This window comes from Lissotriton vulgaris, chromosome 11, assembly GCF_964263255.1.
Source record: "Lissotriton vulgaris chromosome 11, aLisVul1.2, whole genome shotgun sequence".
Lineage (NCBI taxonomy): Eukaryota > Metazoa > Chordata > Amphibia > Caudata > Salamandridae > Lissotriton > Lissotriton vulgaris.
The window spans coordinates 1,062,386,372-1,062,398,769 of NC_141699.1; the positions used below are offsets into that span (position 1 = coordinate 1,062,386,372).

At 41.8% G+C, this 12,398-nt stretch overlaps 1 protein-coding gene across 2 annotated transcripts in view; it reads right to left on the bottom strand.

The window, feature by feature from the left end:
• LOC147684072 (dehydrogenase/reductase SDR family member 4-like) overlaps positions 1–12,398 on the bottom strand; it is a 106,170-nt gene that overhangs the window by 2,199 nt on the left and 91,573 nt on the right. For both annotated transcript variants that reach the window (XM_086944425.1, XM_086944427.1), the window contains one exon: positions 6,615–6,670. In XM_086944425.1, coding sequence (XP_086800551.1) covers positions 6,615–6,670 — 56 coding nt within the window. The remainder of the gene's footprint in view (positions 1–6,614; positions 6,671–12,398) is intronic.

The following is a 12,398-nucleotide window of genomic DNA, read 5'->3' on the forward strand; positions in this document are numbered from 1 at the left end:
TTAATTTGAGCTCACTTGAGGTGGCCACAGCAGCTTGCAACACTCATTGCCCCAGCCATGTTACCAATGATTGTGACAGCACAACTACAACCATCACACTACATCAAGTGTGACAATTCGAACTATTTTAGCCCTCCAAAGCTGTAAGAATAGCTGGGCAGCAGGTAACAGTTATGTTTAATGCATATTGAATTAATAATTACCTGTTGTTGTGGTCATTTCTAAATTAACCATAAAGCGCCACCTTGTGGCAGACTGTCACAAGGTGTTGACAATTAAGTGCCGGTGCCGAGCACCGGAAACGACCGCCTCAAATTAAGCACGGGTCACTTTTTTGTGACGTTCCGTGGCGCAGGAGACTGCTCCATATTTACGAGGCAGCACTAAACCACTTTTGTGGGCTTAATGCTGCCTCGTGAATATTGTTCTCTTTAACACAGTTTTCTGTGTTAAAGAGGCGTAATTAGTGTAGCTGGGGGCATTCACAGCAACATCTATGACTTTTTGACACTGCCCCAGATTAAAAAAAAATCGTAAATCTGAGGCAGCGCCAAAATCTTACACCTCCCCAGGGGAGGCGTATCGGAGGCACAAAGAGGAGAAATATCTTTATTTCTTCTCGTTTTTTCCTTTTACTATATGTGCTGCATTTTACAGCACGCATAAAAAGAGGAAAAGCCTCTTGTGATTGTTTTTATGCAGGAAGGGTTCCCTTCCTAAACAAAACTAATCATACCCGCAAAGCAGGTGCCCTTGCACCATAGTGCAAAGGGGCCTGCGTTGGCGCATGGCAGCCCATTGTGCATCGGCCCAGGGGAAAAGGACAGGAATGTACCATATCTGATAGATACAGCGCTTTCCTTGCTTTTTTCGTTTGCCGAGGGCCTGCTGTCCTCCCCTACAGCAAAACCTCATTAATGAGGTCTTATATGTGCAATTCATTGGTGTCCTCTTCTCTCCTTCTGAAAGCACATGGTCAATCTTAGCTTTGTTTTCTGTCAGAAACCACAGAAACGTTTTGACATGTCTCAACCTTTTAAAAAATAAAATACCGAGGGATTTGGCACTTCCAAAACATCTTATATTCCGTTGGCTTTGGAAGACAACCAGAGAGCCCCCAGGGGACATTGGGGAACACTGCTGACTTTGATTCCAGAGCTATGCTGCCTGAGCTATGTAGAAGTGCCTAGAAGGGCTTGCAAGAAGAAACTTGGCCTGAGGTACCTTGACTTTTTGGAGAAAAGAAAAGTTACAGTTTCATTAAATGTGAGCCAGTGGAGGAGTATCCCAGTGCCATCAAGCCTAATTATGTAGTGTGTGCTTGACACAGCTCGGTACGTACAAGGCAAGCACATGGCAGATCACAAAATATTGTGAATGCTTCCTAGAGCAAAATACTGATGGGCACCAACTGAAAGCACAAAACAGAGGAAATACCAAGCTTACCACTAGGTATTCTCCATTTGTTCATGCTGAGCATTAAATCAAACAAAGTTTCGAAAAACAAGGGGACCTGAGAAGCCTCAGGGAACTTGGGTAGACATTGTATCGCATTGACAGGCGCCCCAAACATATGCATAAATGTATGTGTGGTATATGTGATGTTCCTGGTAACAAAGGCATCCATACAAATGGAACGTGTGAGGTAATGCTGATGGCATGAATGAATCTCCTGTTCCAATAACCTTCCTTCAAGAACCTCTAACTCAGAGGCAATAACTTGGATTTCTACAGTATATAGTGTATCCAAGTTATAAATGTATTTATACACAAATAAAAAACACTTAAGATAATTGACAGCGCAGTAGGTGGATTTGACAATAGTGATCAGAGCGCCTATGATAAACCAAGAATGGCAGGCTCCGTAAGTCTGTTATAACCATTGTGGTAAGGGTCCAAGGTTGAAGTCAACGTTTCAATCCAAAAAACAATACCGGGATCATCATCAGGACTCCAGACATATAATTGAGCCAGAGATATTAAGATGTACAAAGGTCTTGGGCAGACCTCTGGGAGGAAATGGAAATGTATGACAGGGTGCCTGCATACCACAGGATTCCATCATTGTGTAAAACCTGAACGAAGAAAATATGGGTGAGCAAATTTGATTTTGCAAAAAATCTCACATTTTCTCAAAGATTATGCAAAATTACACATTTGGCACACAATACCGATGTCTGAAACATTTTTGCTCGTTTTTTCACACGTGGACATGCCTCATATAAACAAGCATTGGCAAAGCCAACCGGGCTTTCTTTCCACATAGCTACAATACCTCCCGTAATTATTAAATATCCTTCTCAAGCCAGAATAAATATTGTGAAGTATTTAACCAGACTGCAGCCCTTCAAAACTTTACTAGATGTCCCTATCCAGTTAGAAGCAATTGCTTAACTAATCTGTCACAAAGCTGCAAACACTCATATTGCTACTAAATGTTCAGCTTCAATAAGACTCAACTGCTTCAAATGTCCTTCACAAAGCTGAGGGTGTGTGGCTTCAATATAAAAATGAACATTTCAACTTTTGCTACTCTAATAAATTATGCTTGATTTCAGTAGGGTAAATAAATATGCCAATGCTGGGATATGCTGACGGATGAATAGCCCAAATTTCAATAAATGTGTTGATTACTGTGGAACACTTGTGAAGATGTTCTAACATATACAGGTACTAGCTGTCACTGGATGAGTCAAATGCCTTCACCTGTTTTTTTGGAAAACTGTTTTTTAGAGTGACACTATATTTGTGTCCCAGGAGAATGCCCACTGGCAATGGTAGGAATAAGCAAAATGCAAATCAATAGACTCGCTAGTGGTGGATTTTTTGTATTTCTTAGTATACTGTGGTTATCAAACCTAAGCCGTTGACTAACCAGCTGAGTAGTAACCCTTCCAAATTGGCACGATCACTAACTCCAATTAGGTAGACACATTTTTTCTTAATGCTGCATTTCCTCAAGTAGTTACTAGAGGTGCCTCTCAAGTGAGCTATGTGTCGTTGTATTGTAAATCACAAACCTGAGGGTGTGTGGCTTCAACCTAGAAACTTGCATATACACTCTAGCTACACTAATAAATAGCCCTCATTTTTTGTAGGATAAATAAATAAACTAAAAATGGTTTATAGTGAGCAATCAACATTGAAATTTACAATAAATGTGTTGAGAGTTATAGAAATAGTTGATGAAACTCTAGGCACTAGACGTAATTGGGAAGTGCAAGTATCTTAAAAGTTCTATTCTTGCAGAACTACCTTTTTAGATGTATATATATATGTGCAACAGAAAATTCAGTCACTCCAAGTGAAAGCGTCTAACTGGTGGAATGGGCTCTTCTGTTGGCCTATACTTTAAGGTGGGGGTGGGAGAGGGCATAATTTGAGCGACATCCCAAGAGACCAATGATGAAGGAGTGTTGATCAGGCTTTTTTGTTTGATATTTTTGGGAAAACATGAAGAAGCAAGAAAGCTAAAGCTGTCTTTTAGCCCAGGCCTAAACATGTCAAACAAGATACCAGCAGGAGACTGATTGAGCTACAAGCGTCTCTGAGAGATTTTTTCTTTACAAACCAAGTGGACAAGAAAGTATGTGCAATCATATAATGCAGCATTTGGAGAAATTTCACAAACTTCATGTAATATGAAATTCAGGTACTTTTCAAAATGTGCTCGCCTAATTCAAATATTGCCCTGGTGTATTAAAGACATGACCCACTATATGTATTACATGGAGGTGCATTACAATGAGTGCACACTATCAGTGTGTAAAATTATCATTTTTGTGATCAAGTTTTGTTAAGTTGAAAAACACGTAAACTTATACCATGGCAAAAAGTTATCCAAAACAACAGTTTGGGAGGAAACATGTTCCAGCAAATTCATCTCCCTCTAAAGTAGGTTGTCTCAGGGTTGTTTTTTTTCTGTCAAGTTTTTTTGCAAACTTTGCAAAATATCTTAAGCACGTAAAGTAAAGTAAAGAAACCAAAGCTTCAAAACATTTGTAACAGAAAAAAATCACAACTTTGCTCCTCCATAGCTCATTGTGACTTGAGCATCCTAAAAGCTCATTGGATTTAAATTAAAACAAATACACAAGGTATGCTCTTTTGAACCATTTCCCCATCAAAATTTCTTCCAAAAAGTTGTGCATACACATAGGTATTCACAAACAGGTCTAACACTGAGCATCACAGCAGGGAAGATCATTTTGACTCACAATTGGTGTGCATGGGGTTGCACACACAACCTTCTGTTCTTATGGTATAAAGCTCCATTGGTTTTTGCATCTTGGCACTAATTAAAATCATATTTGGAACACCATGCAGCTCTTCTGGACTTGAAAGAAACAGAACCCATCCAAACTACTTCTCTCCCACTCCCAAGGAGTAATACTCAGCCAATTTTGGCCCCAGAATCTATTTACAGGCAGCACATATGGCACAATAACTCTTTGTTGGACTTGGCCCTCTCTGCGGGGTCACCCCCCAAGCTTTTGCCTCCACTCCTCCTATTTTTCGGAATTTGTTTTTGTTGATTTTAGCACTCTATTCCCCTTTACTACTACTGCTAACCATTGTTAAGGGGCTTGTGCTTACTCTCTAAAGCATGGTAAAATTGACCTACACTTGATTGGCACATTTAATTTACATATAAGTCAATAGTCAAGTGGTACAACATGTACGGTAAATACTACTAGTGGGCCTACAGCACTTATTGTGCCACCCACTGAAGTTGTGTTTTAAAACATGTCTCAGGCCATTATGTAAGAGGCAATTCAACCTAGAAAAATAAATATCTTGCCTGGCCTAAACAACACTTTTTAATATATATATATAACCCACCCCTAAATTAATCCCTAAACATTTTTCACTACTGTGAGGTCTAACTCTCACAAAGGGTAACTTTGAGCTACCTTATTATATTTAATATGTGATAACTTTTGATTGAGAGCAGATAGAGAAGTCATGTTTAGTCTCAAAAGAATTGTAATTTAAAATCCTTGCTTATGGTAAAGTCGTATTTTAAGTCACAATTCTGACAATTTCTCTTTTAGAAATTGCAATTTTTTTGTCTTGACAATTTGATGCTTGAAGCCTGTGTCCTTGATCACATGACTGTGAATAGATGGCAGTTGGCCTATATGTATTTCTCCCAGACAGTAAGACAAAGGGCTGAAAGGTGTTGGCAGACTGGGCCATCTTTCCAGGATGGGAAGGGAAGAGCTGTTCAATACCCCACATACACACTAGTCCTTTGTCACCCTAAACCCTTGAAGTCTGGGAAGAAAAGGAAGGAGATTTCCAGAACGAGGTGTGGGGAGTGTCTATAAGTTTTTCCCACTTCAAAGGCTGGCATCAAGTATAAATATTGGACATTCATATCAACTCTACAGTTCACTTCTGGACCTGCAGAGGACATACAAAAGGACTACCTTCTACTTCAGAGGACTGCCCTGCTGCATGAGTCCTGCTCTGTACTTCAGATGACTGCCCTGTTGCTGCCAGAGGACTACCCTGCTATTGAAAACTCCCTTCCTGTTTGATCCCAGGACAACCCGAGTGACTCCAAGGGTCAGTTGGCTAACCTCCGGTTCTGAGCTACAGGGACACAACAAGGTCCAGAGGCCTACCAGCAACTGCGCAGGTGATCTGCTAAAACTGGATATGGCTGAGCCCTGCTGGCTCTGCTGGAGTGAGTTCCAGATCCCCAAGAGATGCTTCCTTGGGTCCCAGACCCTTGGATGGCATGAGTTGATTTCCTCTTGTGAAAACCTAAACGTTTTGAACTCTGACTGCCTGACTTTGAGAAGGTAACTTTTTCAGTGGGATTACCTGGTCCCTGTATTCAGCCCCTACTCCACCGCCATCAGAGTGAACTTTTTACAGTAGTAAATCCCTATGTCTAAGTTGAAAAGGGTGGGAACACCCACAACATTATTGGAAATGTAAGGGAAGCGGTTTCTCCATAGTGAAATAATGTTGCTTTTAGTGAAGAAAAAAATAGCAAAGGCGAAAAACACTTGGAAATTGAAGACGAAAATTAACACATCTGTAAATGTGCACTTGCTGCATTTATGCAAACAAAAATGTTTTTACTTGTGAGTAACTCTAAACTGAAGGAATTCCAAATCTTATCCCAGAAGTCTGTGTCCCACCTTCACAGGAATACATTTGAAATTTCTCTGTGAACTCCAAAGCAAGTTGGACATTTGCTCCAAAAGTTGGCATAAACAACCAGAATAATTATCTATTAGTTGGATTTTCAAGCACAACAATAGACAAGTTTCCCGAAGCAATAATAATCTGAATAAAGAGGAAGGTGTTGTAACATGTACATATAGGTGTGGTTAAATTGTCCAGAAAGTACAATATAAACCTAGTAATGGTTTACTCAATGCATGTATATATTTGTTAAATGATCAGAAAGAGATGAAAAATGGCTTTAGACCATGCAAAGACCACACAAAAAAAGCATGGTGTTTGACTTCACATTGAAAAATAATGATCTAGTGTAGCAAACGCATATAATTCAAAGCTCAATCAAACACACATGTGATTGACCATCCTGGATGACTGGGACCAATATTGTTCAGAAGAGAAAGCACACTTATTACCTTTGTAGTTCATATAATTTCAATATGTCCTTCAAAACTGCTTCATCAGTCCACGCCTGTTTCATGAAAGGGCAGAAAAAACACAGTTCCAGGTTTATTATTAGGGCCTCACAGTCACCTACAATTTTCACAGTTTAATTAGTTACAATTCACAGCCTTACATTTCAGGAAGGGACATCCTGTGATCACCACCTGATCCCTTTCTTCATATACTGCCCCAGACTCAATAAACAATGAATTTTCAAATGTCTAAGTACTTGATTAAACGATGGGTGATCATAGAAAATCTTCCACTTACTACAGGCAATGCTGAATTTAGAGAAGAGTCCACTTGTGGAATTTTTTTTACCCTGGGAAAAGGTGGGTGGAGGAAATGTAGCCATTGGGTTTCCTGTTAGATTAAACCATTCCTCTGAAACTAGGGCAGATGTCTTTTAACATCCAACTATTCATCAGGTTCTAAATGTTCAAGGCCTTCTCCAATATGCAAGTCCAAATAAGAATATCATGTAGGGTCTATTTGCCAAGTCAATCCAGGAAATCCAAATGCTTGATGACCCTCTCACCTACTATCCACATGTTTAAGTTTCTATTCAACCAATACTTCTGTCCATAATTTATTTACCAAATACCGGGGCATATTATCAAGGAATGGCGTTAAAATTATCGCCGCCTTAGCAGCAGGAAACTGCCGCTAAAAGGGTGATAATGGGCTTGATAATATGCTGTAGAGAATTCCAACAGAAGCCCATGTTAACACTAGAACATGGGCTTCCATTGGGATTCTCAAGGGCATATTATCAAGGCCATTATCGCCACTTTAGATTCAGTTTCGTGCCGCTAAAGCGGCAATAATTTTATTGCTGTTCCTTGATAATATGCCCCATCATTTTCTAACTTAACCTTGCATCTGTCAGCCACAGTAAAACAGCTGTTCACTTTACACCTAGATATTCTGTAGCAATAAACAGCTTGTAATTACATTATTCTCAGAAACTCTTTCTTTAGTGACCACATCCATTCAGCCTACATGCCACACTGTTATGTTGCCCTTTAATTCTCTTCAGAATGTTTTCCTGTGTATTCTATTGTATCCTAGTTTCCCCTCCCTAGCAACTATGGTAGTTGCTGATAGAGAAGTCCTGTGTAGGCTGTTCCCTACCTTGCTCCTGTGTTCCTTTAATAAACTACACCTTTTAACCTCAATTGTGTAGTATTCAACTTTACAAATTGGCGACGAGGATGGGATCATGGTGGTAGGGAGTGTATAGTGCGATCTGACCGTAAGCCTCTCACTAAACTCCTTTCTACTGAAGGTCTTTACAATGCTACTGCTAGAATAGCAAGAATGTCCATGTGGCTACAAGATTTTATTGTCAAAATTGAATATTTACCTGGTAAAAGCAATGTTATTGCCGACTTCCTCTCCCGGATGCCTACTGACCTTCAAGAATGTGAAGTGAATGAGTGGGATTCCCTTCACGTTGCTTATATTCTTGATAGTAATCCTTTTTGCATAGATAAAAAGTTGTGGAAGGATGATTATCTTAAAGATAAAGTTTTAATTTCTATTATTTCCTTCATTCAGGAAGGTTGGACAGAAAAGAAAGATATGTCGTCCGATCTTAAGCCCTATTGGGAGGTTAGAAATGAACTAACTGTTTGTGATGATACTATTTTTAGAGGTGAAAAAGCTATTCCTCCTTCTTCTTTAAGGAAAGGCATTATTGACCTGTGTCACAAAGATCATTGTGGTATTGTAAAAACCAAACAAAATGTTAAACAATGGTATTGGTGGCCAGGCATTGATGTCCTTACAGAAAGAATTGTTCGTGAATGCGTCACTTGTGCCAATTCTGATAAAGTTCTCAACACGCTCAAACCCGACATGTGTGAACCCTTGGTTCCAGAGGGTCCTTGGCATACTGTTGCCATAGACATTATGGGACCAATTGGAGACGATCATACATTTATAATCTCTATGATTGATGTATTTTCTAGATGGCCCAATATCACCATTGTAGATAAGGTTGATTCTTCTTCTGTTTTGAATTTTATTGACAGAGTTTTTATTGAAGAAGGCCTGCCCAATCAAGTCATTAGTGATAATGGCGTTCAGTTCACGTCCAAATTAGCTAAATCCTACTTTGAGCGTGTTGGTATTGTCCATAAGACTACCTCTCTTTACAACCCAAGCGGTAATGGACTTTGTGAGAGGTTCAACAGGGTCTTGAAGAATGCTATACAAATAGCTGTACAAAATGGTGAGGATTGGGAAACCTCAGCCTTCAAAGCTGTCTGGTCTTATAGGACCAATATTCATGATGCTTTAAAAATGTCTCCCTTTGAGATCATGAGAGGTCGTGTTGCCAGAACTAAATGTAATCCCAAATGGTTACACAAAAAATCTTGTTTAGACATTTGCATGAATAAAGTCAGAACTGATGTTATTGATAAGCACCTAGAGTATAAGAGAAATTTTGATAAGAAATGTTGCTCTAGTACTGCAGAAGTCAAGGTTGGTATGTGGGTTAAGGTGAAAAAACCCTGGAAAGTCCGTAAGGGGGATTCCCAGTTTTCTGAACCTCTTATGGTCAAGAAGATACTTCGCAATGCTGTCCTTCTTAGCGATGGTAAAGTGTGGAATCTTAAAAGAATTGCCATCTCAGAGGAAAAAATTGTCTAACAAATGACGTTGTTATTTCTCCTGATATGTCATGTACTACCACTCCAAATTCTACTCCTTGTGAGGATCATGGTGGTTTTAGTGTTTCTGAAAATCTTTCCTCCAATTCAAAACCTTCCTCCTCCGATGTAATTAATGTTCCTTCCATTGCAGATGTAGTAAACCCTCCCCCCAATTTAGATGGGTCAGTTCCGTCCTCTAGTGTTCCTGCTACCTTTGATTCTATTCCACCGGATCATGATTTCAATTCAACATCTGTTAATGAACTTCCATGTAGCAGTGATGTATTTGTAAACCGGAAACGCATTTGCTCTAAACCCAAGTGGCTAGAAGACTTCGTTTGCTAATTGTTTTATTTGTTTTCTTTTTCTTTTCCCCATTTATAAAAGGGGAAGATGTGTTATGTTGCCCTTTAATTCTCTTCAGAATGTTTTCCTGTGTATTCTATTGTATCCTAGTTTCCCCTCCCTAGCAACTATGGTAGTTGCTGATAGAGAAGTCCTGTGTAGGCTGTTCCCTACCTTGCTCCTGTGTTCCTTTAATAAACTACACCTTTTAACCTCAATTGTGTAGTATTCAACTTTACACACACCCAGCTTCACCATTCAACCAGAGACTGCATCCATACCATGCACTGTCCATGAATCACAATAAAGCCTTCAATCCTGTACCTCTATAAACCCGATTCACTATCTCCATTCTCAACATGTTATGTTATGTTATGTTATGTTATGTTATAGGTTTGTTGAGCGCTACAGCTGCCCCAGCAACGGGGCGTCCCGACGCTAAGAACCCTAGCACAACCTACTGGGGGAAGGGGAAGAGAAGAGGCTTACAGAGGTGGGAATAGGTGAGTTTTTATTGGTTTGCGAAAAGCGAACAGGTTGTCGAGGCGGCGGATGTGGAGGGGAAGGGAGTTCCAGAGTTTTGCTCCCAATAGTCTGAAAGAGCGACCCCCAATATGGCAGAGCTTCGTGCGGGGAACCACTACTAAGTGTTGCCCCAAAGAACGAAGATTGCGTTGGGGGGTGTAGGGTGTTAGGAGCGAGCGAAGGAGTTCGGGGCCATCAGTTTTAAGGATTTTGAAAGCAGTGGTAAGGGCCTTAAATTGAATGCGGGCTTCCACAGGAAGCCAGTGGAGTCTATATATGGTGGCTCTAGCAGAACACCTTCTGGGGAGGCCTACTATTGCCCTGGCCGTTGAGTTCTGAATTCGCTGAAACCTAGTTGTCTCGGCTTTGTTAGCGTCCAGTAGAAGGACGCTCGCATAGTCCAACCGGGCAAGGATGGTGGATTGGACAATGAGCTGCCGTGTTTTGGGGTCAAAGAAGCCTAGAATGGGGTTAAGGCTTCTCAGCAGCCCAATGCATGTAGCAGCTACTTTTTTGGTGTGAGTCTGGTAGTTCAGCGCAGAGTCCAACCATACTCTCAAGTTTTTAACCAGAGATTTGGGAGGGGGGGTAGGGCCCAGCAAGGGGGGCCACCAGTGGTCATTCCAGCAACTGGGGTTCTTGCCCAGGAGTAACACCTCAGTTTTCCCTGCATTCAGTTGTAGGCAATTTGCAGTCATCCAGTTGGCTACTGCGGCCAGTCCATCCCTAAATCTTGTGGCGGAGGTAGAGGGCACCTCAGTGAGGGTGATTACCAGCTGTGTGTCGTCGGCGTACGACACCAGCGTGAGATCCCATTCTTTAGCCACTGCCGCAAGAGGCTGCATATACAAATTAAAAAGGGATGGACTGAGGGCAGAGCCCTGCGTGAATCCTTGGCCGATAGCTTGTGATTGGGAGATAAATGGGGGGGCTGACACACGAAAGGACCTGCTCGTAAGAAACGATCAGAACCATTCAAGTGCCAGGTCACAGATCCCAATGCTTTCCAAGCGACTCAGTAGGATATTATGGGAGACCGTGTCAAAGGCTGAGCTGAGATCAAGCACTATCAGCGCAGCACTCTGACCGGTGTCCATAATCCTCCGGAGGTGTTCAGTGGTGGAAAGAAGGGCGGACTCCGTACTATGCCCAGGCCTAAACCCGTGTTGGGAGGGGTCCAAGATGTTATTTTCTGCCATATGGTCATTGAGTACGGTATTCGCATGGGCCTTTGCTAGTTTGAACCCCCAGGGGAGCAGTGAGACGGGCCTGTAGTTCTCCGGCTTTGTGGGGTCTAGGGTGGGTTTTTTGATTATAGGAGTGACCCAGGCCTGTTTCCAACATATGGGTACTGTGGCCGATGAAAAGGAGAGAATAAGGAGCGTGGCCAGAGAGGGGAGAAAGAAGTCCAAAGCTCCTAAAAAATGGGCTAGTCTCATGGGATCTGAAGGGGCACCGGATTTCACCTTTCTGCAGAATTTAGTTAGGTCCTCATGAGAGATAGCAGGCAGACAGGTGAGCCTGGCACCCATGAAGGGGACGTTGGGAGAGCTAGTGCAGTCAGAAGGGTTATGTGAGAAGGTGTTGTAAATCTTCCTCACCTTTTCTGTAAAGAAAGTGGCGAGGTCCTCGCACTGCTGAGTGGAGGAGATATACGAGGCAGGGTTGCCACCGTTTTGTAGTTTTTGGACCAATTTAAAAATTGTTTTCGTGGGGTTGGAGCTGGAGTCGATTTCCTTGGCATAGAAGGATGCGCGGGCAGCGCGTATAGCTTTGTGATATGATTTGAGTGTGGCCAAATAAGAATCTTTATCCTCGTCCCTGTAGTCTTTCCTCCAGTGGCGTTCCGCTCTTTTGCATTCCTTTCTAAGTATTTTCAAGTTCTCGTCATACCATGGGTTAGAGGGGGTGCTACGTCCTCTAGTCCATTTAGCCGGTATGAGAGTGTCGAGTCCTTTGGTGATCCAATCTTGAAAGGCGGCATACGACGTGTTAATGTCGTTCGTGATTTCGAAGTTGGGTTCTCCTAAACTGGCAGGAAAATCCATATTATGGAGTTTGTGCCAGGGCCGTTTAAGGCAGGAGGCGGGCGCCGCCCTGTTGGATTGGGTAGCGACTGAAATCACGAATGTGATGAGGGAGTGATCAGTCCAACCCATGGGTTTAGGAGGATCAACTCTGGCTTCCGGGATATTGGTGAAAACCGGGTCAAGTAGGTGACCAGCA